General features: G+C 45.2%; 1 protein-coding gene across 2 annotated transcripts in view; it reads left to right on the forward strand.

Annotated features, from left to right (window-relative positions):
• Window positions 1-27,291, forward strand: part of SRPX (sushi repeat containing protein X-linked) — a 100,512-nt gene that overhangs the window by 39,398 nt on the left and 33,823 nt on the right. Inside the window, exons 2-5 of one of the 2 annotated variants that reach the window (XM_067722586.1) lie at window positions 5,300-5,359; window positions 11,546-11,737; window positions 13,660-13,836; window positions 25,173-25,299. In XM_067722586.1, coding sequence (XP_067578687.1) covers window positions 5,300-5,359; window positions 11,546-11,737; window positions 13,660-13,836; window positions 25,173-25,299 — 556 coding nt within the window. The remainder of the gene's footprint in view (window positions 1-5,299; window positions 5,360-11,545; window positions 11,738-13,659; window positions 13,837-25,172; window positions 25,300-27,291) is intronic. The other variant, XM_067722587.1, reaches the window with a different exon arrangement.

Below are 27,291 nucleotides of genomic sequence, written 5' to 3' on the forward strand. Positions count from 1 at the left end.
CTCTTGATTCCACCCTCTAAGCAATCTTTCCTTTTCCAGGAAGGGTAACACCTATTTACAGCTAAGCAGCTCTATGAGCCTGTTTCCTGACAGTAGAATTCTGGGAGTTCAAAGGGCTCTCCTCACTCTATAATGTCTCTGTCCCCCTCAGTCATGTTGGTAATATTTCTGAATATATACCTCATTAAGCACTTTGTGGGTCTCCTGTCCATTAGACATTCTGTCCATTAGACAGAAGCCACGTCCACAAATCTCACAGACAAACTCTTCTCTGTTGTTTCTTTGAGAGGATCTGGGAGACACACCTTTACTCTCTAAAGGGACTCTTGTATGGCTGAAAGTACTCTGAAGCACCACCTTGACTTAACAAAGGATTTGACGGTCATATCCTTGGCTTTATCTGTAGGCTGTGTTTTCCTGGCAGTGCCCTGGATTTGATCTTTGTTCAGAAGCCATTCAAATGTCCTTTTGACTTTACTACAGTTGCGGTGTAGCCCCTTTGGCAAATCATTTGCTAGCACTAAATCATCTGGTTCCCGTAAATGAATACCCTGTGGCTTCCAACAGTGCAAAATACCTTTTCCTTTTTCTTAAAATTTATTTATTTATTTTAATTTATTTATTTTTGGCTGTGTTGGGTCTTCATTGCTGCGTGCGGGCTTTCTCTAGTTGCGGCCAGCTGAGCTGGGGCTACTCTTCATTGCAGTGCGTGGCCTTCTCATTGCGGTGGCTTCTCTTGTTGCGGAGCACAGGTTCTAGGCACGTGGGCTTCAGTAGTTGTGGCACGCAGGCTCAGTAGTTGTGGCTCGCGGGCTTAGTTGCTCCGCAGCATGTGGGATCTTCCCAGACCAGGGATCGAACCCGTGTCCCCTGCATTGGCAGGCGGATTCTTAACCACTGTGCTGCCAGGGAAGTGCCCAAAATACCTTTTTCTAAACATCCAAATCTCCAGTATTGTCACCGTTCAAATTTATATCCTGAAGCTATACTGTGTGGGATAAAACCATTCCAGACATACGAGCATAATGGCACATGATTTATATGTCATAAGAAACATGAGGCAGATTTTTCTCTTTTTTTCCAACATTTGTCAGCTACCAATTCTGAATCATATGCTAGGTATACAAGGCAAATTAGACATGGTTCTCACCATTGAGCAATTTAGAGACATGATTTATCTCCACAAAATATATATTTTTAAATTAAGTCTAGACCTATGCTGTCTAGTATGGTAACCACTAGCCACATGGCTGTAAAAATTTAAATTAATTAAAGTTCAATGAAATAAAAAATGTATCCCCCCAGTTGTACTAGCCATATTTCAAGTGCTTAATGGTCACACGTGGCTAGTGGCTATCCTATTGTACGGCATAGATATAGAGCATGTCCATCATTGCAGAAAGTTCCATTGGATAACAATAAACTAGAGAAGAAAGCAGTAAGATCTAATAAAGATAAGCACTTATCCTTGTTTTAAATATATTTGTCCCTCCTCTCCCATACTAAAAAGTTTCAGATGTCAAGGAGATACTGCATACTTCTTTAGTAAATACTCTAACATGCTTCATAATAAAGAATGCTGTAAAACCATGATTCTTAATAATTTTTTGGATCACAGACCCTTATTAAAATCTACTAAAAGTTAGCAAGTTTTTCCCCAGGAAAGTATATTCATGTACCAAACAGCATGTCCAATTGCAAGGGGTTCATGGACTCCCCCAAAGCGCTTCCATTGTTCCTCTAGGAGGCCAGGGACTCAAGTTAAGAATCTTTACTGCGAAGTGAGTTTGATTTTCCCATTGACTTTCAGTATAAAATTGATGATGCAGTTTACTATTAAATATGATGACTCCTGATAGTAATAAAATTATTATTAGAATAAGGATGATGAGGGGGAAAAACAAAAATTTCTGACAAAAGTTAAGAATGTATAGCTATCTTCAGAATAATTAAAAAATAAACCCAACCCTTTGAGCTAAAACTTTAACACAGAACCAGCAAACCTGTCAACTTGCATCATGTATCACAGTCAATACAGGAATGTAGTTTAGCAAATGGGCTACATCTTCCATTAGTTTCAAATGCTCCCTCTACCCACCACCGTCACAATGAAAAAACTTCTAGGGTGATGAAAAGAGCAGTCTAGCCTTCTAAATCTAAATCCCTGGTGTAATTCTAGTACATTTAATAGATATTTCTTAAGAGTGTGTTGGTTGCCTCAATGGTGTTAACTACCTGGACATACTGGATGTAAGGGTGGGATTCAATGGACCAGGAAGACCCTTCTTTGAACTTTGGAAAAAAAGGAGTGACTATTTCTTTGCTAATCTGTTGATTTAGATGAAGTTTCTGCAAGGAGAGCAGAATTATAAATGGAATTGGCTCCAGGTATGGCTGAGGGACAGAATCCTACATGGCACTGAGTTTCTGATTTCTGAGCCAATGTAGAATTTGTATTTGTGTAGAAGAAGCACTGAAGCATTCTTTCCAAAGAGTGGTAATCTGAACCACATGAGGACTGATTAATGGTTTTCATGATAAAACCTCAATTAACCAGAATTCTAAAGGGACAGCCTTTTGTAAATAAAGAAGAGTTTGTTAGGAAACCTCCCTCTCTCCTTCCCTGCCAACTTCTCTCTCTCTTTTTATTCCTTTCTTTCTATTTTAACCCTGTGGAAAATCTTCCTCTAATATGTGTGAATTTCCTTTGCTGCTTTAGTGAGCTTTAATACGTACAGTCTGCTGAACATAAGTTAGTCAGTGGTCTTTGATCTTATTGTATCCTTCATGATGTCCATTTTGTAGACTAGTCATCATTTTTTATAGAAGTGGATATATGAGTTTAGGCTGAATATAAACTGGGATTCTGGGGGAAGGGGTAGCTAATATCCGTTTATTTTGTATTCTCTTATCTCCTGTCAGTAATAGGCAGTAAATTTCCTGTTCATTTGTGAATCAGTTTGAATGCATTAAGCTGCAAGTGACAGTGCTATTCACAATGGCTTAAATTGAAAGGACATTTATTATTGACCTAGCAAGAAGTATGGAGGTAGGATGTCTAGGGTTGATTTAGTAGCCCAATAAAGTCATCACAGACCCCAGGTTCTTTTAATAGTTCCACTCTACCATCCTCAGCCAAAAACCTTTTGTCCTGAGACATCTTACCTCATGGTTGCAAAATGGCTGCTGTAGCTTCAGGCATTTATCCTTACACCATAGCTTCCAAAGCAGGAAGGGAGAAAAGAGGGCAAAAGAGTTTTCTTGTGCACTTTTCTCTTTTATCAGGGGGAAAGTCTTTTCCATAAGCCCTGTTCCCCCAAAGCAGACATATTTTTCCTTGTCACTGGCCAATACTGGGTTTCATGCCTACCCCTGGAACAATCATTGGCAAAGGGGAATTTATGACTTAGAGTCATCACAGTGCAAGATAGGCAGAGAGAGATAATGAGTGGTTGTGATCTAAGTGGAGGTGGATGGACCAATATAAGTGTGCTACTAATCAAGTTGCTAATCAAGGTAACCTCTTGAGATCATCTGAGCTGTCTGCCTTGCAGGCTCTAATTTAAGTAAAGGCAGTAGTGAGAATGCCTGGTTTGGGGTTTCAATGGGCTTTCCAAAGAAACAGCTGAGGGCTTCCCTGGTGGCACAGTGGTTGAGAATCCGCCTGGCAATGCAGGGGACACGGGTTTGAGCCCTGGTCCGGGAAGGTCCCACCTGCCGCGGAGCAACTAAGCCTGTGCTCCACAACTACTGAGCCTGTGCTCTAGAGCCCGTGAGCCACAACTACTGAGCCCATGTGCCACAACTACTGAAGCCCGCACGCCTAGAGCCCATGCTCCGCAACAAGAGAAGCCACCGCAGTGAGAAGCCCGCGCACCACAACAAAGAGTAGCTCCCGCTCGCCTCAACTAGAGAAACCCACGCGCAGCAACAAAGACCCAACACAGCCAAAAATAAAAAAAACAAAGAACTGAGCAAGCCAAAACAAGATGGAGCAATAGTTAAAAAAAAAAAAGAAACAAATGAACAGAAGAGCTGCTTTACTCTGCCAGGGACGCTGCTACCTTGGGGGTGGTGACGCGAACCATCTTTATATCTCCTTTTGACTCATTGTAAAGACTTGTCTCATGGTGTAACCAGGAGGGTTCCTCTCTTTAGGCAAACATTTACCACTCTTCAAATGACACCAGAGTTGAGCTTGTGGTCTTGAATCTGTGGTTTAACAATGCATGTAGTTTATTCCTGACGTGCCTGGTGAAGGCAAATGGAGAAAACTCAGAACCCAGAGTATAGAAATCCAGTTTCTGACAGTCGGCCCTGAACTTGTTTGTGTAACAATCCTCTTAGATGTGTAACAAGGCTTTGGCATGTGAGGACTTGCAATAACCTCGTAAAAGAGAATGTTCTTATCTGTGATGGTTGCGGTCCCTGCTGGTAAATGTGTGATCAAGATGGTGTTAACTCAACAGTCAGTGATCAGACTAGGAAGGCTAGGAGGAAAGATCTCTAAATGTAAGATTATCGCTTTGAAGTTTGGGGCCTGGTACTGCTTTAAAGATTAAGTATCTACCATTTACTGGAATTCAATATTTAACAGGTTAAAAATGAGTCAGTTCCAACTTCCAAATGAGTTTAAATTTTGAAATTAAGCACAGACTTTCTCTATGAGGCTGTTGTTTTCAAGGGTAGCAAGACTCATCACGCAATTTGACTTTAGCCATGCCTCGGTGAGAGGTTTTGAATAAACAGCCACATCATCAGTTTCAACACTCATCTCCTACAGATATACCAAGACAGCTTTATATTTCTTTGTCATTAAGATAAGACATTTGATTTTCCTCCTTATCCTCCACCCAAGTTCATTTCATACAATGGACTGATTCTCAGGTAACATAAACGCCCACTTCTACCAGGTTTTCCTTGATTGCTGGAGAAAGTCTGGGCCGTATCTGAGTTATACACATTTTACTGCGTCTCCTCTGGCATGAGACTCATAGCCATCGGCCTCTTCTCAGAGTGAAGTTGACTTTCTTTCAATTCCGAGTCGAGAATTTCAGTTGGCACGTGGTAATTCCAAAACCATTTGAGGCTCATCTTGATTGGCTCTGGTGATCTCAGCCCAGCCAGGTTCACTCTGAGAGGTCCCCTGTCCCTTCACGAATGGCCACAAAAGCTTTTACTCTTGGCTGTGCGTTCTAATAGCCCCTCTTGCATGGACTGTGCCAAAGCAGTGCTTCAAAAATATTCGTCCGTATCATGTGGCTTTTCTTGCTGCAGTTTCTGTTCTTTTTTATTGTAGGATCTGGAGACTCACCACTAGAAGACGATGAAGTCGCGTATTCACACGCTAGATATAAAGGTGAATGCTTTGCTTATGTGCTAATGAAGACCTGCTGATGCCAGGAGGACTTTCCTTTTTGCCCTGCAGAGCAGACTATAATAAAGTGACCAGACAACACATTTTAAGTTCTAATTACCTGTCGAGAAAACAAAATGTTTTAAAATTAATATGCATACGCTCCCATTTGAAAGAAAATACAGAAAAACAAATGAAAGAAAACAAAAAGCATTTGGAAATATCTGAAGTGCTGTCCTTCAGCACCCCAGTGGTCATTTTATTCTCATCAGTTTCTTTACTGTCCTTACTTCTGCAAAGCCAAGCTCTAGCTGATTAAAGTGAAAATCAAGCCATGAGTTCTACCTGATTCATACATTACAGCCAGAATCGTCCAGAGTAAACCATCCAAGGTCAAATTTGGACCCAGTGCTGCTAATGTACTGAGATGAATGAGGAATGAGAAAACTTGATTTTCATAAGCTCATTTCATTGTGCTCTTTCTGAGTCTGGCTTGGCTCCTGAAATGATGAGTAAAGTGTGTTGCCCAATGAAACTTTAATGATAAAGAACTCCACCTGTACACATTTCCAGCAATCCACCCCCTCCAGCAGGTATAAAAAGCCTAAACAAGAACCTTCTATGCAGGCTCAGGTAAGTATGTCCATAAATATTTTCTAATGGTGAGTCGTTTCTCTGAAGCTTTGGGAGCCCTGAGAAAAGTGAGGGTAAATTTAGATGATTTCTCTCTGAATTCAGTTCCTTTTACAGTTGAGAAATAATTTGAAGACCATTGATTAATAAAGTTCTATTGTGGCATTTTGCCCAGGAAATGTATCTGCGTTCCGGCAGGAGGACACTCCCCTGCTCTGTCGTGATATGTCTGAGTTATAAGAGAATCAGGGTAGTACTGGTCAGCCTTTGGTTGGAGAGAGTCCGTTGTTTTCCACACAAGTGAACAACCTTGCTAATATAATGACTGGTGTCTATGTCCAGGTGTTTCCCACCATGTTCCACGCTTGCTTATGACCTGTGAATACAGATACTCATTCCTATCCACAGCTCCTATATTACTGCCTCAGGAATTAACCAATCCAGCAAAGCACAAACTTGGTAATTAGATGTTTGGGGTAAGGTGGTATTCTGATTCCTAACACTTTTTTTTTTAACATCTTTATTGGAGTATAATTGCTTTGCAACGGCGTGTTAGTTTCTGCTTTATAACAAAGTGAATCAGCTATACATATACATACCTAACACTTCTTAATTGAGAGTTTTGAAAAATCTTTTTTTTTTCGAGTCCCTTATTGAAAAATCTTCCTAAAACACACGCGTGCACGTGTGACCCTTCACATGTCCAAGAGGGGTTATATAGTGCCCTCAGATTATTGTTCTCAATGTTCATCCTTGCTTCGCAGCACTGCAAGTGTGGAAGGTAAACCAGATGTAGGAAAATATGTGCCTGGCCTAGAGCTTACCCGGAATGTTTAAGAATAAATACTTCTTAGGAAATTGTTTTCATTGTCATTTTTTTTTAGTTTTAAAACTTAGAGGCAAACCATTGTCCGTTGGGAGATTAGTTCTAGATCCTTAGGCCCCTATACAGTGTCTGGCACATACTCAGTAAATGTTTTTTTTGAATTAAATTGATAATTTATAAAATTTATCAAAGAAAAAAGAAAGTGAAGTGTAACCAACATTTAATGTGGCAAGCATTGCTTTTGATTCTTTTACTTGGAATGCCATCCTGTCTTCACACTAATTGAGGGAAGGAGGAAGGAGCGTAGAGATATGTTGTTATTATTTACAGATGAAGGAACCGCAGAGTAGAGAGGGGAGGTGACTTGCGCAGACTCACACAGCTAGCAAACGTTATGTTTGAGTCTGAAATCCAGATGTTTTAGCTCAACATTTAGAGTTCACTCCTTGGTCTGCTACGTGACACTGCTTACCCCAGGAGCTCCACAATGGCCCAGGGAGATGAAAAATTTTTCCTGAATAATCGATTTAGATGTCTCCCTAAATAAACCCTGTCTTAATTAAAGCAGCATAAGAGCTTCCTTTCTCTAAACCTCTATGTTAAATGTTTCGCTAATTCACTTTTAACTCATGCTATTTGCATGCACTTCAAATTCAAGTCACTCACTGAATTTTTAATTCTTATCACTGCAGAGCTGTTAAAATGTCAAAATATCTTCCAAAGGTTTGTCTTGGAAAGTAATCCAAAAGAAATTCCTTTTGCAAATAAATAAAAACAAGATTTTTTTCCCTCCACATGTTGACAACAGCACAGCTCTTGGATGCGTAGGCAGCTCCGCTGGAAGGATTTGAAGACTCAAAATAGCTGAGTAAAAAAAGTCTGCTAATTGCATGGTTGTACTGAAATATGCGAATTTGTAATATATGTATATGCAGGTCATTCTCTAATGGACCTGCTGCCTTAAATATTTGTCCTGGGCACATTTGTGGAAAAGACAACCATAATGTGTGTGTGCTAAGAATCGCAGGTCTGCTGCCTCATATTAGTTTACTCTAAAATCGTGCCCCTCGGGCTTCCCTGGTGGCACAGTGGTTAAGAATCCGCCTGCCAATGCTGGGGACACAGGTTCGAGCCCTGGTCCAGGAAGATCCCACATGCCGCAGAGCAACTAAGCCCGTGCACCACAACTACTGAGCCTGTGCTCTAGAGCCCGCAAGCCACAACTGCTGAGCCCGCGTGCCACAACTACTGAAGCCCGCGCACCTAGAGCCCGTGCTCCGCAACAAAAGAAGCCACCGCACTGAGAAGCCTGCGCACCCCAACGAAGACCCAACGCAGCCAAAAATAAATAAATTTAAAAATGAAAAAATAAAATCGTGCCCCTCCTAAACTCACGCCAAAGTCCAGAAGCTGGAGGATGTGTTTTCAACATTTGAGCGAAAAACAAGTAGAGAATTGGACGCTCTTCCAGTTTGTACATCTGTGGAATTGTGATCAGGACCCAGAATGTAAAAAGGATTTGCCTTTAGCTGAAAGGTTTACAAGAGACTATCCAAAGTTATCAGTCAGAAGAAGGATTAAGGAAGTAGGCATGGGTGTGAGAGGGGTAGGAGATCAGAGAGGAATAAGAATTTGAATCATACAACTTCAAAGCTAGATGGGACCTTTTTTATTTTGACATTTTAGCACCTATATAAATATAAAATTTAATCAGAATAAAAATAACCATTGTAGATGGGACTTTGAAAATAATCTCATCCATTCCTCTCTTGTATAGACTATGAATGTGGGTCCCTGAAAATTTTTTTGAATTGTCCAGGTTACTAGGAGATGATAGATAATATCTGCCCAGGCCTCTTGACTCTGCCCAGTATCCACCATACTCCGCTAGCTCACTGTTTTCATTGTCTCCCTCTGGGTCTCCCATATTCATTCTCACCTCATCACCCTTCTGCCCTCTCCAATGGGGATTTCATTTTCTCTCTCTGGAGCCCAGTTCTCAATCAAGGATTTCACAGTTTGGCCTGTGAGATGGTGACAAAAGGGTAGTGAAGGGGACCAGTTGGCAAGAGAAGAAGAGGCTAAAGCTGGGGAAGCACAGAAGCCTTGCAGTCCAGCAGGGGAATAGGGCAGACAGGGAAACTAAGAGGAAGTGAGGCAGTGGGGAAGTTAGGAGGAAGGGGTGGGGGAGAGGACAAAGACAAAGAGGTCAGGCGACAGATGACTTTTAAGATTTAACACGGTGAGGGCTTCCCTGGTGGCGCAGTGGTTGAGAGTCCGCCTGCCGATGCAGGGGACGTGGGTTCGTGCCCCGGTCCGGGAAGATCCCACATGCCGCGGAGCGGCTGGGCCCGTGAGCCATGGCCGCTGAGCCTGTGCGTCCGGAGCCTGTGCTCCGCAGCGGGGGAGGCCACAGTGGTGAGAGGCCCTCGTACCGCAAAAAAAAAAAAAAAAAAAAAAAAAAAAAAGTGCTTCTTTGAGCTTGAAAACACCAAGTGCATTTTGGAGTTTCCTTGTGGGTGGTCTTTCCTATTACAGTTGGAAAAGAGGCAGAAAGAGAGAGGGGGAGAGAAATATACCTCACTTCTAGTAGTCATAGAAGCCAGTAGGTTCCAAATGTTAGTTTAATTTGAGTGGTAGGCATCTATGGATTTTTCCAGAATTTATCTTAAGGACTTTTGATTATAGAAGAAATATCCACAACTTGGCAGTGCTAAGCAAACATACCCCAAACTGTGATCTTGAAATCTCTTAGCTTCATGGCTTACCTGGAGCCATCACCAAAGAAAGAACTGAAACATTTAAAATTAGTTCAATAATTCTTTATAGGACTTCCCTGGTGGCGCAGTGGTTAAGAATCCGCCTGCCAATGCAGGGGACACAGGTTCGAGCCCTGCTCCGGGAAGATCCCACATGCCCGGAGCAACTAAGCCCGTGCGCCACAACTACTGAGCCTGTGCTCTAGAGCCCGTGAGCCACAACTACTGAAACCCGCGAGCCACAACTACTGAAGCCCGTGCGCCTAGAGCCCTTGCTCCGCAACAAGAGAAACCACCGCAATGAGAAGCCCGCGCACCGCAACGAAGAGTAGCCCCCGCTTGCCACAACTAGAGAAAGCCCGCGTGTAGCAACGAAGACCCAACGCAGCCAAAAATAAATAAATAAATTTTAAAAAATTCTTTTATACTTAGAGGAAAATAATGGAGATATGTATGCTGTTTTGTACTTTACTTCAGGGTCCAGATTTTTTCTCATTTAAAAATGTTAGCATATACAGACTAGATGTATAAACCCAAGAGGAAGGAAACTTTGTTCAAGGAAGGCCTGGAGGCCTAGCGTAAGCTCTTGCAAGACTGCATCCAAGAGATCAAACTTAATCAGCTGTAGGCTAAGCGTGGGGCATCACTTCTCCCCAGAAAGTCCAGGAAATACTGCTTGAGTCCTGACGGTAGCACCCACTTGAAGCTGTCTGCAAAACATTATATGATGAAAATATTAGGCAAAGGATATGTCAAAGCACATAAGTAAAAAAAAAAAAAAAAAAAAAAACAGTCCACGCACGAGACCTGGACAGAACTGTTGGTTTTCATGGCTGAGAAGCAGCCAGAAACACATCATCAGAAGAGAATTCCTGGTAAAGTCAAACAGGGGATTTCCTCCTTCTTGGCCACATGATGGCGCACGAACTTCACTCACTGTCAGCTCAGGTGCTGGGGTGGAGGGAGAAGCTGGCAGCCCTAGGGAGGGGGCTCCTGTTCAAGGCGTGGAGAGCCTGACAGGCTTGAGGGAGCCAGTCTCTGGTCCTCATTGACTGTACGGTGGCCACTGTGGGAGCTTTCGAGGAGCTAGTCTTGCCCTACTAATTTTATGGCCCTCAGCGACACCTTCCAAAGGCCCAGGGGAGAGGTTCTGCTTTAATAGTGTCATCCTAAGCTGTGCTCTGGGCAACTACGAGACCAAAATCAAAACACCCTGGAACTTTGCCATTGGAGAAGGATGTCATCTCTTACCTAAATGGGGCTTAACTGGGGACATCTGAAAAAGGAGGTCGCTTCCCAATGGGGAGAAATTGTTCTGTGACGTTAAGCCCAAATTATATCCTGTGGCAAAACCCTGGAAATTGTTGCTTCGTTCACATTGATTAGGATCGTATTAAATGCTTTTACAGCGAATATGATACAGACTTGGAAAAAAATCTAAATTAACCAATTATTGACTCCCCCGCCACTCTGTATGGATGGCTGGGGTTAAGGTTCACAATGGTAACAGTTGCTCTCAAGGGAATTACGTATCTAGTTAAGGGAAATATTCAAAAGAACAAGCATTCATTGAACGTTCACTATGTGCTAGGCACTGTGCTAGACGCTTGATATGCATTGTTTTCTCAGTCCTTGTAAGAGGACTTGTAAGAGTCCTATGACATAGGTAGAGGTATTGACTCAGAGAGGTTAAGTAACTTGTCCAAGATCACACAGCTACTAATGGAGGAACCTGGACCCATATTCGTATATGTCTGACGCCTACTCCCATGATCATAACCTCCCCACCCAGAGACAACTTAAAAGACATGGGGGGGGGAGGGTGGGGAGAAAAAAAAAAAAAGACATGGGGCACTATTTGGAGGTCCAAAATCTGGAATGCAGCCAGCCAGGGGCTTCGAGAGTGAAGAGACACATTTTCTGAAGATGTCACTTGCTAGTTCTCCTCTCCTTTGTTTCTGCTACCTGTAGATACCCCGTGGTGCTCCCCCATCAAGGTGAAGTACGGGGATGTGTACTGCAGGGCCCCTCAGGGAGGATACTACAAAACAGCCCTGGGAACCAGGTGTGACATTCGCTGCCAGAAGGGCTACGAGCTGCATGGCTCTTCCCAGCTGATCTGCCAGTCAAACAGACGGTGGTCGGACAAGGTCATCTGCAAGCGTGAGTAGCCCGGCCCCATGTTGGGGCCTCGGGGCCATTCGGGGCCAAAGTTCTTTTGCTCTGAGATCAGGGATTTTTACTGAATGCTTTGTGGTCTTTGATGAGAAAAACTCCCCTTGTGAGCAGAAGCCATGCGTTAGTTCCTAAGATATGGCGGAAGTAAGATGACACATTTCAAACAGAGGGGTGCGATCAACTGTTTGGAAAGGGGGAGAGAACAGAGGTCTGTTTAGCAAAGTGCTGGCCCCAGCAAAGGGTTTGGGGATTGAAAAACAAACAAGACACACAGGTAAAGACACACTCTGCCATCAGGGGTCCCACAGAATAGCATTAGAGACAGACGTGTAAAACCGACCATAAGAATGGTGCTCTGCCATGGACTCCTGGTAGTAGACACAAGCGTCCTCCCAAGGAGTGGAACTTAGGGAGGCAAGGAGAGAATTACCGCGGAAGGATGCTGATTCCATGAAAGGCGCTGTGCCTCGGGGGAGAAGGTTGGAAGCACATTTCAGGGGCTGACTTTTAGCTTCCTGGAAAGTCATCTCATGTGGGAAACTGCAAGTGACACAGCATCGTTGAAGTGCATTTTAGAGGCCATTGCCGTTCAAAAAAGCTATGATGGAGCGCCTGCTGCGTGCCAAGCATTTCACATATGTGCAATTTTTGCAACAGTGCTGTTGATATGGGTGCCATTACTTTATTGTTGGGAAACTGAGGTTGGGGTCTGCAGCCGTGTGATCCAGTCTAGGCAGACTACGCCTCTGGGTGACTATAGTGAACACTTTCAGTGCTTCCCCCACATGTCCCTGGATGCCCTGCTACCAGTTCTGTGTGTCCATCCCCCAGCTTCTGGGCGCTTTGCTCTTAATGACTTGCACCTTCGGTTGATCTTCTACCAAGGAAGAAGAGGCTCTGCGCCTTCAGAGGACTGCTTTCTTCGTTCTGACAGGGAGAGCATTCCCCATGGGCAGCCTGTAGCTGCCCAGTACTGACTGGTAAAGGATTAGGAAAGCCCAGCTGCCCTGCCTGGAGGCAGGGCAGACTCAGGCATCACTCACGCTCCAGATCTTCCCTGCAGAATCAGGCTGAGGCTGACTTTGCCTGAGTTGCTACCTTGCCCCGCTACCTCCCCTCCCCCGTCCTGCTTCCCCCACCCTTCACTGGTCTCCCCTGGGAGCACTTTCTTAATCACTTGCACACAAATCCTGGTCTCAGCGTCTCTTTCTGAGGAGCCCAGCATAAGACCGTGGTTTAGCTGGGATGCCAACCCAAGCCAGTCTGGTGTAAAACTTTGTGTCCCTTCTGTGTGACATGCAACCATGGTTACCAAATGCAAGTTCATGTGCCTGTTGCACAGTGAGGCCAAACAAATCGGAACATCGGAGTTTGGAGCAGAGAAAGGTTATTGCAGGACCAAGCAAGGAGAACGGGTGGCTCGAGCCCAAACCCACCGCCCCACCAACTCCTTGAAAGGGTTCAGCACAGCATTTTTAAAGGCCAGGTGAGGGAGGGGTGTTGCAGGGTCCACAATTCAGCTTGTACACAATTCTCTGATTGGCTGACGGTGAGGAAACGGAGGTTAACATTCTAGGCGCCAGAAGGTCTGGGGGCTACGTGCTCATGATCATCAAGTAGTTAATTTCTTCCATTTGGTGGTGGTTTTAGCATCTGAAAAACTCAGGGAATATGCATCAGGTGCTATTATCTGGGTCTTCAGAGAGGAGCTACAGCAGACGGTATGGGGGAGGGGTCTGCCCCGGGAAGGGCCCATAGGGTCCCGCTCGGTTACACTATCTATCATTTCTCTACTTCTATCAGTTATATTTCAATTAACTTCACCCTATGCTTTCAGAGCTTCCGGACTCTGAAACTCCGTGAACAAAATCTAAGTAATGCTGAATCTCTGGTTTTCTCTTTCTCAGAAAAGCGATGTCCTACCCTTGCCATGCCAGCAAATGGAGGGTTTAAGTGCGTCGACGGTGCCTACTTTAACTCCCGGTGTGAGTACTATTGCTCGCCAGGATACACATTGAAAGGGGAGCAGACAGTCACGTGTATGGACAACAAGGCGTGGAGTGGCCGACCAGCCTCCTGTGTTGGTAAGAGAATATCGCCAGCCCTCAGGAGGCGCCTGCTTTGGGAGGAGCAGGGGGTGTCCGTACAGTGGATTTTTAAGGAAGCATCCGTGTCCCGAATATAAGGCATAAGCACCCCGTTTTGCTTTCAGTGGTTCTCTTCATCCCTATTTCTCTGGCTCAGCGCAGACCTAGCCTCAGTCTCTACGCTAGAGTTGACTTCACGGCTCATGGCTTTCCTCTGACTTTTGTCTCTCTCTTGGATTGCCATTGAGGCAGCTGGAGGCTGGCAGAGGTACGGGGTAATCCCGCTGCTTTAGTTCAGGGATCTGCCCTGTAGCACTGAGCAGAGTTTTTGACATTGGCCGGACATTCCCGCAGAGAGCATCTCTGTGTCTTTCAGCGGGCAGACGTAGTTCCGTTGTCATCGACTCCGGTAGTCAGCAAACACTCAGTTTGTAAACTGGAAGGGATTTGGCTATTTTACCTTAGTCTGGATTTGTTGGGCAAATAGTAGTTCTTAGTTCTTTTTTTTTAACATCTTTATTGGAGTATAATTGCTTTACAATGGTGTGTTAGTTTCTGCTTTATAACAAAGTGAATCAGTTATACACATACACATGTTCCCATATCCCCTCCCTCTTGCGTCTCCCTCCCTCCCACCCTCCCTATCCCACCCCTCTAGGTGGTCACAAAGCACCGAGCTGATCTCCCTGTGCTATGCGGCTGCTTCCCACTAGCTGTCTACCTTACGTTTGGTAGTGTATATATGTTCTTAGTTCTTAGTTGTGGTTCGGGGAGCTGGAAATCTTTACAAATGCAGATTCATGGCTCCACCCCAGACCTGCTGAATCAGAAACTCTGGGGATGGGCCCCAGCACTTGGTGCTTTCATGAGCCTCGCAGGGCATTTCAAAGTGCTTTAAGAGAGAGCCGCTGATCTGAGGCAGTGCTTCTCCAACTTGGGAATCACCTGGGAAACTTGGTAAAAATGCAGCTTCTGATTCAGTAGATCTGGGGTGTAGCCTGGGATTCTCTAGGGCAAGGTTTCTGAATCTTGGAACAAGGGACATTTGGGGTCAGATAATTATCCGTCCTGGGGTCCCGTCTTTTGTACTCCAGGATGCTTAGCAGAGCCGTGGCTTTTACCCACTAGATGCCAGTAACATCTCCCCCCAACTCCCACTTGTGACAACCAAAAATGTCTTCAGACGTTGTCAAATGTCCCCTGGAGAGAGGAGAGGAAGGAGAAAAATCACTCCCCCCAACTCCTTGAGAATCACCCATCTAGGGGCAGTGGGTCCCTTCTCCCCACCCCCGCCCCTGCTACTTATTAGAATCACCTGAGTATCTTTTCGAACCTAGCCATGCCTTGGTCCAACCCTAGAGATTCTGATTCAATTAGTCTGATGTGGGACAGCTGGAGGAGGTGAGGGGCATTCTAAAAGCTTCCCAGGTGGTTTTCATATGCAGCCAGGCTCCAGGACCATTGTCTGAGAGCAGTAGATCTGGTCCCCTGATCAGAAACATCAACATCAGAAATGCAGATTTCCGGACATGCAGGATTGCTGGATTCTGATGCTCTAAAGGTTGAGAACCTGCCTTAGAAGATCAAATTTGGGAAGAACTTTAGTACCTTTTTACTCAAAATAGTGCCCAGCAGTTTCAGCACCAGCAGGAAGCCTGTTGGAAATGGAGAATCTTGGGACCCATCCGAAGCTGGCAGGTCAAAATCCATATTTTAAGAAGATCCCCAGGGGATTCCTATGTCCTTTAAACGTTGGGGCAGACTGCTCTGGGACAGTGGTTTTCAACTTTGGCTACCATTTAAATCTGAATATCTGGGGCCCTGGTATTTTTCCAAAACTCCCCCAAGTAGTTGAAAACCGCTGTCCCAGGAGACTATTTACTCATAAAGCGTTAGAGCTGCCAGGACCCACCGCAGCAGAACATTCTAGTCCAATCCCTCGTCTACGGATGAGGCCTGAGAGGTCACCTGACTGGCTTGACGTTGTGTAGAGCCAAGCCTATGTCTCCAGGCTTTCAGGCTCAAAGTCCCTGGATCCGGAGACAGCTCTGGCACTGAGGTGCCGAGGCAGCTGGCCACAGGAGCCTGGCTCCTGCCCTGCTTGGGTCTGCCCATCCTCCAGAGAGTCCTTCAGCTCAGTCTGCCCGTGTGCTTTACCCCAAGGACTCCTTCCTGACTGCTCAGAGCCTGGAGCAGATACTTCAGGAATGAGACTGAAACTCGATGCTACCCTCTGGGGGCAGTTGTACACCAACTCCTCTGGCCTTGGTCCCCAGGGTGTGTTCATGATGGTACCACTGTCCACTGTATCCCCTGGCAGCATCAGCCGTTCTTACTCTGCAGTTATGTGGTTAATGAGCTATAGCCAGGGGACCTGGCCAAGATATTCTTGCAGGAAGGGGGACCCCTTCCAGGGCCCGAGCGTGGGCTCTTGTCTAACACCCGGAAATGAGTTGTCCGAGGAGATACACGTGCTGACAAAGCAGAAGAATTTATTGGGAAGGGGCGCCTGGGAGGAGAGCAGGAGGGTAAAGGAACCCAGGAGAACGGCTCTGCCACGTGGCTCGCAGTCTCAGGTTTCATGGTGGTGATGTTAGCTTTCTGGGTTGTCTCTGGCCAATCATCTTGCTCGTGCTTGGTCTGACTCAGGGTCCTGCCTGGTGGCGCACGCATCTCTCAGCCAAGATGGATTCCAGCGTGAGGGTTTCTGGGAGGTTAGGGCAGGACATATCGTCTCCTCCCTCCTCCTTTCAGCCCCTCCCGAATTCTTCCAGGTTAGTTGTTTTTTTTTTTTTTTTGGCTGCGTTTGGGTCTTTGTTGCTGCGCGTGGGCTTTCTCTAGTTGTGGCAAGCGGGGCTACTCTTCGTTGTGGTGTGCAGGCTTCTCATTGTGGTGGCTTCTCTTGTTGTGGAGCACGGGCTCTAGGCTCGAGGGCTTCAGTAGTTGTGGCACGTGGGCTCAGTAGTTGTGGCTCCTGAGCTCTAGAGCGCAGGCTCAGTAGTTGTGGTGCACGGGCTTCATTGCTCGGCGGCATGCGGGATCTTCCCGGACCAGGGCTCGAACCCACGTCCCCTACGTTGGCAGATGGATTCCTAACCACTGTACCACCAGGGAAGTACCCAGTTTAGTTTTACAAACATACTATGGGCTGGCATGTCTTGTCCTCCCTCCTTTTGGCCCCTCCCGAATTCGCCCGGTTAGTTTTCAGCAGCAGCGCTGCGTTCTTTGTCGGGACCTCCTGCTGTGAGACAACCCAGGCAAGCGGTTGTCATCGTGCCTGGCCAAGGCAGGCAGTTTTGGTCAATGGTTCCCTACCAATGCGAGCAAAAACCTTCTACATCAGAGTCACAGCCTGGACCTTACCTTGTATCCATCTGACAAGAGCACCAGGTCCAGATAATTACTCAGATAACCGACTCAGATTTATTCCGAGCTTCTCTTTTTCTAGGATTTAGGTAGGAGTTTGAATTGATCGGTAACTGGGAAGACAGAAACCATTCTAGGTATTTCCAGCAGAGGAGAATTTAATAAGGGGCATTGGTTACAAAAACATAGGAAGAGCTGGAGGAGCAAAAGAGGAAAAACATTGTTACGAGGGATTAGTTACAGCAGAAACCCATAGCAACCGAGGGCTAGGGGAGCAAAAGTGGCCTGGTAGTGTTACCCCAAATCCAGAAGCTCATGCTGATGTTGACATGTCTGTACCTGACACCATCATGGATGGGAATGAAGCCAGGGGCCCAGGAAGCCCTCACTGAAGCCCCTACCAGAGCATAATGGCTTCCATCTTCTTCCTGCCTTCTATTCTCATGAGAGTGCCTCCCATTGGCAAACCTAGCTGGTACCCAGCTGGCAGAAGGAGTCCAAGAAATGTCATTTCGTGACTTTTAGCACAGGCAGTAAAAGGGAGATGATAGAAACACTGAGCACCAACAGAATCTTCGGCACAGCAACCATTTGCTGAGGTCTTAGACATCTCCCCGTGAATCGCTGTACTTCTCGGCAAGGAGAAGAACGCAGAGCAGCCCCGCTCAGCCAGTGCAGGTAGGATAGCGCCCAGGCTGTGAGCTCTGGACACGCTCCTTTGGAAGGACATGACTTCAGGCCAGATGTTCAGGTCAGAAGAGCCTGTCGCAGATGTTGCTTTCACTCTCTCCCCTATGACTTGGTATGTGCAAGCTAGCTCTTCGAAACAAGCCCTCCCCCCCATTTTGGACTCTCTCTTTCCTCACATTGGAAGGGCCAGAGGTGATGGGATGGGAGGAGATACACATCTTCATGCTGAGCAAGCTTTGGCAGAATCTTCTAGGGATCACACTGTTCAGATGTCCAGATTGTGTGCAACAGTGCAAAGAAAATGCTGATTATTCGCAAAAAGCAACAAGCATGTCTTAAGCCAGACCAGATGTGCCTGGAACCTTCCCAGAGGGAGAGAGAAAGAACTAAGAAATGAACCCCAGTTTCAGGGCATTTATCTTAGAGCGGGCCGGGGCAAGGTTCAGGCATCTTTGGGGGAAGGGGAATTTGTGCGTGCAGTGAGGGGGGGGTGGGTAATGGTGAAAAGGGGACCCGTGAGCCACAAGAGAGCAATGAGCTCCCAGGAAAAGGAGAGAAATGGACAAAGCAAGCAGGCAATTCTTTCTTAGATTTTGTGACAGATAAGCTGGAGCTTGTCCCCGGTGAATTTTACTGCAGGGCTGTCATGGATACTTTTGGCTTTAAATGTATTATTAAGTTCGTTTAATGACTTTGTTTGTGTGTTGGCAAGGCTCAGGGGTCCTTGAGCACAGCTCAGAGCCTCAGCCTAGTTTAGGAGCTGACACATGGTGGCCGAGCGTTTCCCAGATTTCCACACAGCCTTGAACAGTGCCTCTGGGCCAGAGCTGTACTGAGTGCTGAGGAAATCGTCTCAGTTCTCCTCCAGATCTGGAGGGAAGAGAGAACACTGGGCTTCCTTTTCACTCTGAGGTGGTGGTCTTTTCACTTTTCACTCTGTGGTCTGGCTAATTTGAAAGGACCGCAAGTTAAAACTCATTCTCTTAGGCAGCCCACACTCTGGCAGTGGGCTCAAATCCATGGTTATTTCAGAAACAGATATAGATAGAAAGCAGTCAGTGTGGGAGAGACAACATACTGCAAATTGCAGGAGGGTAAAATATTTAGAGAGCCGCAACTTCCATTGATATAAAAAAAAGTAAACCATAGAATGTAATAACTATTGTTTGGGGGGATTTTTTTTTTCTTTTTTCCATTTTTAGTTCATTTCGGTTACATTGGCATTTAGATAGAACAATGGACAGTTAGAATTACAAGGCCCCATCTAGAGACCAGATTTTGAGTAGACACACGATTTCTCCTTTAGACCAACGGTTTTTCCTAGGCCAAAAGAGAAAGAGACCAAAATTCAAGTAAGTTTAAAATCCATGGGCAATGAAAACCGAGCAGGTATCTTTGGACATGAAGGGAGCCCCATTTCGTTTTTTTAACAGAGGTCCACATACAAACCAACTTGGTTTTTGGAATTACTCTTTGCTTGTTTTATATTTCCTACAGAATAGAATAGTTGGAGAGTTAACACAAATGGAAGTCTGGAATAAAAAAAAATCTGTGATTTTAGATATGAAAATTGATGGAATACGTTTCTGGCCTCCCAATCATCTGACAGCTGGGTTGACCCAATGACCCACAAGGAAGTTTGCTGGGCTGAATGGTATTATTTCCCGAGATTCAGTTGAGGATACAGATATCATGGGGCTAAGAATAAATGTGTCAGTGCGTTGTTGTAGATGCTCTTAACTCATATTGAATTTTTCCTGGGTTGACAAATACACATTTTCTTGCAAACTTTCAGGAAGCTAGTTTCAGCTTTGCAACAAGTTGCAATTTTTAGTTTGGTATCTTGCTTCTGGTGATAGTGACTTCTAATTGTGGAGTTCTTTGCTTCTCTTCTAGACTCTTCTGTCCATTGGGGAAAGTTTTCTAATACCTCATGGTGCCAAAGAAATGGAACCACATTCCAGAGACATCCGCAAGGATTACACTCTAGCTGGGGGAGGCAAGCAATGGGGCAAGTTTTCCGTGTGCAGGTTTGTTCTGCCTCTGCTCTTTCTTCCTGTGCCCCAGGAAATGACCGCCTCCTTCCTCCATCACCAACCTGCCAAAATTCCCCATCCAAACAACCGTGAAGAATACCATGGTTGTTTGAAACCACTAAGTTTTGTGTGGTCAGTTGTTTGGATGGGGAATTTCGGCAGGGCTCGGTGGCTCACCTCTGTTCCACATAGTAATGGCTGAAGTGCCTGACTGGGGCTGGAGGATCCAAGTTGGCTTCACTCCCATGTCTGGCATCTCACTCAGAGGCGGCTGGACTGGCTGGCATTTGACTGAGTCTCTTTCTCTCTCCCTTCATAATTTCTCAGTTTCTCCACATGGCCTGTCCAGTCAGATAGTTGGACTTCCTTAGATGGCAGCTGGCTTCTGAGATAGTGAACAGCCGAAGGTGCCAGACTCTTTAAGGGCCTACACCTGGGACTGGCGTAGGGTCACTTTCCCTGCATTCTATTAGTCAAAGCAAGTCACAAGCCTGGCACAGATTCAGAGGGAGGGGAAACAGACTCCACCTCTTGCTAGGAGGAGCTGCATGTATATAAGGGGATTATGGGTGGCCATCTTTGCAGGAAATTCACCAGAGTATCCTTTGTTAGAAATCAGAGCTTAGAAATCATTAGTGATATACATCTTGGAAGATGCTATACCAAATTTGAAAAAAAAAAAAGTGTGATTTCTTGTATCCCAGTTCACGTACTGTTAACAAGGCCAAAGTCATAATGCCTTAAACAAGATAGAAGTTCTGTTCTCGTATAAATGTTTGTCCGGGGCAGCGTCCTAGACCCAAACTCCTTCTCATTTGTCCTTCCATCCTCAACTTGCAGCTTTCATCCTACAGTCGAAGATGCTGTCCCGGCTCCCCACCCCATGGACATTCAAACCAGGGTGGAAGCGGGGGTAGCCACACATACTTTTTGAAAAGCACATCACTTCTTCTGACGACCCACTGGTGGAAGCCATCCCATGGCCACACCTAACTTCAGACAAGCCTGGGAAATATAGTCTTTATTCTGGAGGGCCACAGGCCCGGGGAAACTTCTTTTGTGCTAAAAAAAGAAGGGAGATGGGAGAGCAGGTGAACACATCGACTGTACAGATTGAGAAGAAGTTGGTGTAAAAGATCAAGGGAGAAAAGAAGGGAGAAAAAGATTAGTTAAAAAGCCAGTTGGTGTAAATCAACTATACTTCAATAAAATAAAATTTAAAATTCAACAAAAAATCATATTATATACCGTATAGGTAAAAGTATTTATAGAAACAATTTGCATAAAAATTGAGGTTCTCATTGCAATAATCAGTTGTATTTAATAAAGAAAATGTATAAGATAGTTCCCAAACGTAAATCCAGTTGGAATGAGTTATGGAGGACATCAGAGAGGAAAGGAGCATTAAATGGAGTCTGCTTGCTGTGAGCAGCTGTGATGATCCTTTACATTCTTGAGATAAGAATATCACCTTGGGCTTCCCTGGTGGCGCAGTGGTTGAGAGTCTGCCTGCCGATGCAGGGGACACGGGTTCGTGCCCCGGTCCGGGAAGATCCCATGTGCCGCGGAGCGGCTGGGCCCGTGAGCCATGGCCGCTGAGCCTGCACGTCCTGAGCCTGTGCTCCGCAGCGGGAGAGGCCACAATAGTGAGGAAAAAAAAAAAAAAAAGAATATCACCTTGCCTTAGAATGAGGTGGAGGGAGTGAAGAACGCGCATCCCCACCCCAGGTCAGGCAGTCCCAGACACAAGTTACTGTTATGTTCTGAAGCACCTATTCTTCATACCTCTAACAGTCATGTTCAAACACAGGTCTCCACTGGAAAACATTATTTAAGCAAACATTTTAGGATGCAGTTAATTTATAACCTTAGTTTAAAGGGGTTTTTTCCCTTGTTATCTGTTGGCCAGAACATTGCCCTTTTCACCCTCTTTCTTATTTCCACTACCTACCACCTACCACCTACCTGGTTAGACGTGTTCAATATTCCCAGGTATATAGTTAAGCTTCTCAGATAAACAGTAGTTGTTAGAGTGCAGTATATTTGTTTCTGATATTTTTATATGCAGAGAAGAAACTAGAGCACAGAGGAGGGAGACAGTTTGTCAAATGTCTCCAGTGAGTGGGGCAGAGGCCAGGCTTTTCTGTGCAGAGTTGCACAGTTGCCACACAATAACTGGCTCTGTGGGCATCCTGACTCAACAAGGAATCATGATTATGTTTCTATAGTAACTTCGTTTATTTCATTCATGGAAATTTATAATAACTTAGAAAAAGCAATGATGGCCATGGCTGTATAATAATAGGCTTCAGTCCTGGAGCATCTGGGGAAGGGCAGGCCAGCTGGTCTCTTGAGCTGAAAGAGAGGCCATGACGCTGGAGGATGCAACAGAGTTCAGTCCTGCTGCCGCTCTTAAAGGATGTAAGGGGAAGCTGGAGCCGGCAACCGTGGAAGAATGTGTGTGCAGAGGATGGAGGAAAACGCTAGGTCAGCAGCAGGCAGACATACAGAAGTGTTCGGCTGATTAAAATAATTGAAAAAGATGCGATCATGGCTTAGAATCTCAGACCACAAAGAAATTCCAAAAGAGAGGAGATGCTTCCCAGTCTATAAATGGGGATGATAATAACAGTACTTAGTCTAGTAGGTGGTGGCGAGAATTCAATGAAATAATGCAGGGATAGTACTCCGCCTGGGGTGGACAGGTAGGAGGGTTCAGTAAATATTAGCTATTATTTTTAGTGCTTTATTTCTTCTTGTTTCTGGCTTGGAGGAACACCACTTCTGAAAAATTAGGCCAGTTTCAGCAGATCATTGTTAGCTGTCAGAAGCTGGCTTTCAGAAGCTCGGAGACTCTTCACCCAGATAACCTAATTTGGAGTGCTGTTTGCTCAGTGACAATGTCAAGTTTATAGGGAAAACAACCCAGCCTACCATCTAGCTGTTTAGTTTACATGACACAGAGGGTAAGAGTATCTCTTCACTCTGACAATGTCACTCCAAGAAAATCTGGTAACACTAAGTAATTTTACAGTGAAATCTATCTCCTCTCCTCAGGCCCTCCCTTTCGGCTTTAAATTTTTAAAAAATAAATATGCCTTCTATTATGAGGTTGCCAACTGTATTTGGCCAGCAGGGGGCAGGTATTGTACACTTGTCTTCCTGATTCAGCCAAAGCTGTGAAATGTTCATCTGAATTGTAAAGTATGTCTTCTATTACCTATCATAGTAAAACCAGAAAAAGGGGGATTATTTTTAAAAACATATCAACTGAAAATAGACACCTCTAATGTATTTAAAGCAGCTTCCATTGCACCATCACATTTATAAACTTTATCAATTCTAAGAAGCATATTTCTTTTTCACATTTTACTATCCCTGAAATTAGGATGCATCTCACAATCGATAGTGACTTAGATTCAGTAAAATATGGTTGTTATTCAATTTAGGATTAGTGTATTAGGGCTGTAAATTCACACTCCATTGAAGCATGCCATAGAATGAAAATGAATTTGGATAGCTGAAGGCAAAATTGTTTAACGAATTATTCATAATTTCTTACCCTAAATAAAATGAGAAGTTATTGGACAAGACACAGGAGAAAGTATATGAAGACTTTACTTGGTGCATTTAGTCTCTCAAAGATGTTTGTAATTCAGAATCGAATGACATTTCATTTTCATTCAGGCTGTAGTAGCATGTAAATAATTACCAGCTGACATGTAAAGCAATGCAAATCTACATGTCGTTAATTTACTCTGCCCTCTTTAAATACATTTCTCTACCTGTTCAGAATCATCCAGTAGAATTTGCCAAAGTTTGAATTCCCCCTTCTTCTGATTTCACTTTAGCTATAATAAGATGAAATCTAAGGGAGTAAGAAATTGACATCTCATTTATTTCTAGCCCTCATTATCAACACAGCCTTGATAGTGAGGGGGCAGAAATTCTATTACCAGGTAGGGAAACTATTTGGGAGGTCTTTGGAGGGTCAGAACCAAGGTAAAACTGCTGTCCCGAAATACAAAACCATAGGTGTGGTCCAGTGGCCGTTGGAGGGGAGAGTGGACCCAGACAGATCATTGTTTAAGATATTGAGGAGTATGTTGGGGATAGACATAGCCAGGAGAGAGAGAGCTGGTTCCAGGGGTAAGTGCTCTAATTTGGGCTATAATTCACATTATCATTATTTACATGCCTGGCCTTAAATAAATCGCTCTGAGCCTCAGTTTCCATATCTGTAAAATGAGAGCATTGGGTAATTCTTTTAAGCCTCCATAGCATTTACTTTTTTTTAAATAAGTAAATAAATAAATTTATTTATTTTTTGGCTGCGTTGGGTCTTCGTTGCTGTGCACAGGCTTTCTCTAGTTGCGGTGAGCGGGGGCTACTTTTCATTGTGGTGCGTGGGCTTCTCATTGCGGTGGCTTCTCTTGTTGTGGAGCACGGGCTCTAGGCGCGCGGGCTTCAGTAGTTGTGGCGCATGGGCTTCAGTAGTTGTGGCGCATGGGCTTAGTTGCTCTGCAGCATGTGGGATCTTCCCCGACTAGGGCTCGAACCCGTGTCTCCTGCATTGGCAGGCGGATTCTTAACCACTGCGCCACCAGAGAAGTCCCTATAGCATTTACTTTTATGTAGCCTGGGGCAGTGTCATTTTATACCTCGTGTCATATTTCACATATGGTAACATAATCCCCCAACAGACTGTAGACTCTGAGAAGTACATGGTTCTCTTGCCTTTGTGCCTGCCCAAACCCAGCAGTTGGAATGATGCCTTGGGGAAGGCAGGTACTCACTAAAGATTTGTTGCCTTGAATTGAATGGAACTAGATGATACCTAAGGCACCTTTCTCTAGTCTCTTATGACGCTGTCTTTAAAGCGGGAGGGACTCACAATGGCTGAATGACTTCTAGTTGAGTAACTGCCATACTGCCAAGTCAGCAGGCAGAGTTTGGAAGTCTGGGGAAGAAGTTGCTGTAGCTAATAAATTACCCCACGAGACACCTAGCAAGGCCAGCTGATTGCAGGTTTAGCAGTGCACAGGTGAGTACTCAATCTTTAAAAATCAGCAGGCAAGAAGGGGCAAGATGAAGGGAGGGAAGAGAAATACAGAGGGGTGAAGAAACCCTTCAAAAGTGGGGAGCACCTAGACCTTTGGGCATGTCAAATGCTGGGTGTTGAACCCCAGGTTGATGAGATATTCCCTGCTGATGGCGAGAATATTCTGGTTCTGTTTGCAGATATAGAACCTCCTAGAATCAAGTGCCCAAGTGTGAAGGAACGCATTGCGGAACCCAATAAATTGACAGTCCGGGTGTCCTGGGAGACCCCTGAGGGAAGAGACACAGCAGATGGCATTCTCACTGAGTAAGTGCAACTTGGCAGCTGGAATGATGCTGCCTCTTTTATGTGAGACATTCACTACCCAGAGTCAGGAAGTGTATCTATGCTGGTCAATTTATGCTTTCAGACTCAGTACAGCACTCTTTCAGCCATTCCTCATTCATTTCTTTATTTTTCTTCACCGTCCGACATACTATATTTTTCACTTTCGTATTTGTTTATTGCCTGTCTCCACTACAGTATGTTCGCTGCCATATCCCTAATGCCCAGAACCATGCCTAGCACATAGTTGGTACTCAGTAAATATCTGTTAAAGGAAAGAAAGGAAGTAAGACGATGAGGTGGTGGGAAGAAGGGAGGAGAAGAGATGGAAGGAGGAAGAGGAAGCCAACTGGTAAATTCAGGGATAGACTCACCCCCATTGCCTGCCAGGGGCCCCTCCCCAGACCTTCCTAAGCCACCACCTCACTGGGAACCTCTGTGTCTCCCAGGTGGAGCCCGATGTTGCCCCCCTTGTGCTCTGTGAGTCTATCCCTTGTGTTTTGGCACCTGCTTCTTTCAAAACATTTGATTTTTATTTTTTAAAACTTGCAACCACATTAAACACTTAAAGAAGCAGCTTAAAAAAAAAAAAGAGACGGGGGCTTCCCTGGTGGCGCAGTGGTTGAGAGTCCACCTGCCGATGCAGGGGACACAGGTTCGTGTCCCGGTCTGGGAGGATCCCACATGCCGCGGAGCGGCTGGGCCCGTGGGCCATGGCCGCTGGGCCTGCACGTCCGGAGCCTGTGCTCTGCAACGGGAGAGGCCACAACAGTGAGAGGCCCGCGTACCGCAAAAAAAAGAAAGAAAGAAAGAAAAAAGAGATGGGGTCTTCTGCCTTCTTCCTTTCCCCCATTCTCCAGGACCAACTGCATGAGTAGTTTGAGATACATCCCAAATGTTTTTAAAAATGGGTGGTTCCCTTCGGTGAAGTTCAGCCACATGTTGTTCTAATCTAGCATATGGGCCTATGCCCCTGCGGCTATTTGCTGGGCCCCCACCTTCCCTGAAGGCCACTACTTCATGTCAGCACGTTCACATCCGTGCTTTAAAGTTCACCGTCCTGCTAGACCTCCTTACCGAGTTTCCATCTGTGGGCAAAGAATACCTCTGACTTACCCCCTGGTGAGCCATACAGCAGGGAAAGACTTTCTAGAATCCTGTCAACCCAGGCTGGGCAAGAGGAAATGTTTTAAAGCAATTATTAGCCATAATAGAACATCTTCTACCAGCAAGAGCCTGAGTCTCTCACCCGTAGCAGGACATTTTGTTCCTGCAGCCTGATAATGATCTCCCTGTGCACCATCTAGCTTAGATCATAATTGTTATGTTTCCCCTTGTAACTCCTCAAAGATAAACTTTGAGTATTAAGAAAAGTATTTATTTGTTGTTGTATACACATGTCACAAACCCCTAAGGAGAAACTTTAGGCAATTGGGATGAAAAAATAAATCACAGTTGATAGAATCAGGGATTGGCTTTTAACTATTGTTGAATCTTTTGGGACCCAGCATAATGCCTGGCTAACCCCTAGCCCATAATAGGTTCTTACATTTTTTTCACAACTGTGATCGCTATTGAAATCTGGTATAATAAACACACAATATCAGGTCATCAGATGACTCTATCAAACAAGGATATTCACCTTGGCATGTCTGTGGGTAACCTGTGTGTTATGGTTAGAAATGTGACTTTTTTTTTTTTTTTTTTTTTTTTTTGCGGTACACGGGCCTCTCACTGTTGTGGCCTCTCCCGTTGCGGAGCACAGGCTCCGGACACGCAGGCTCAGCGGCCATGGCTCACGAGCCCAGCCGCTCTGCGGCATGTGGGATCTTCCCGGACCGGGGCACGAACCCAGGTCCCCTGCATCGGCAGGCAGACTCTCAACCACTGCACCACCAGGGAAGCCCAGAAATGTGACATTTTGAAGGCGCGTCTTAGTAGCCCCGACGCCTCTGTTCAGAGCAGCTGTCGGCT

This window comes from Pseudorca crassidens, chromosome X, assembly GCF_039906515.1.
Source record: "Pseudorca crassidens isolate mPseCra1 chromosome X, mPseCra1.hap1, whole genome shotgun sequence".
NCBI classification, from domain to species: Eukaryota; Metazoa; Chordata; class Mammalia; order Artiodactyla; family Delphinidae; genus Pseudorca; species Pseudorca crassidens.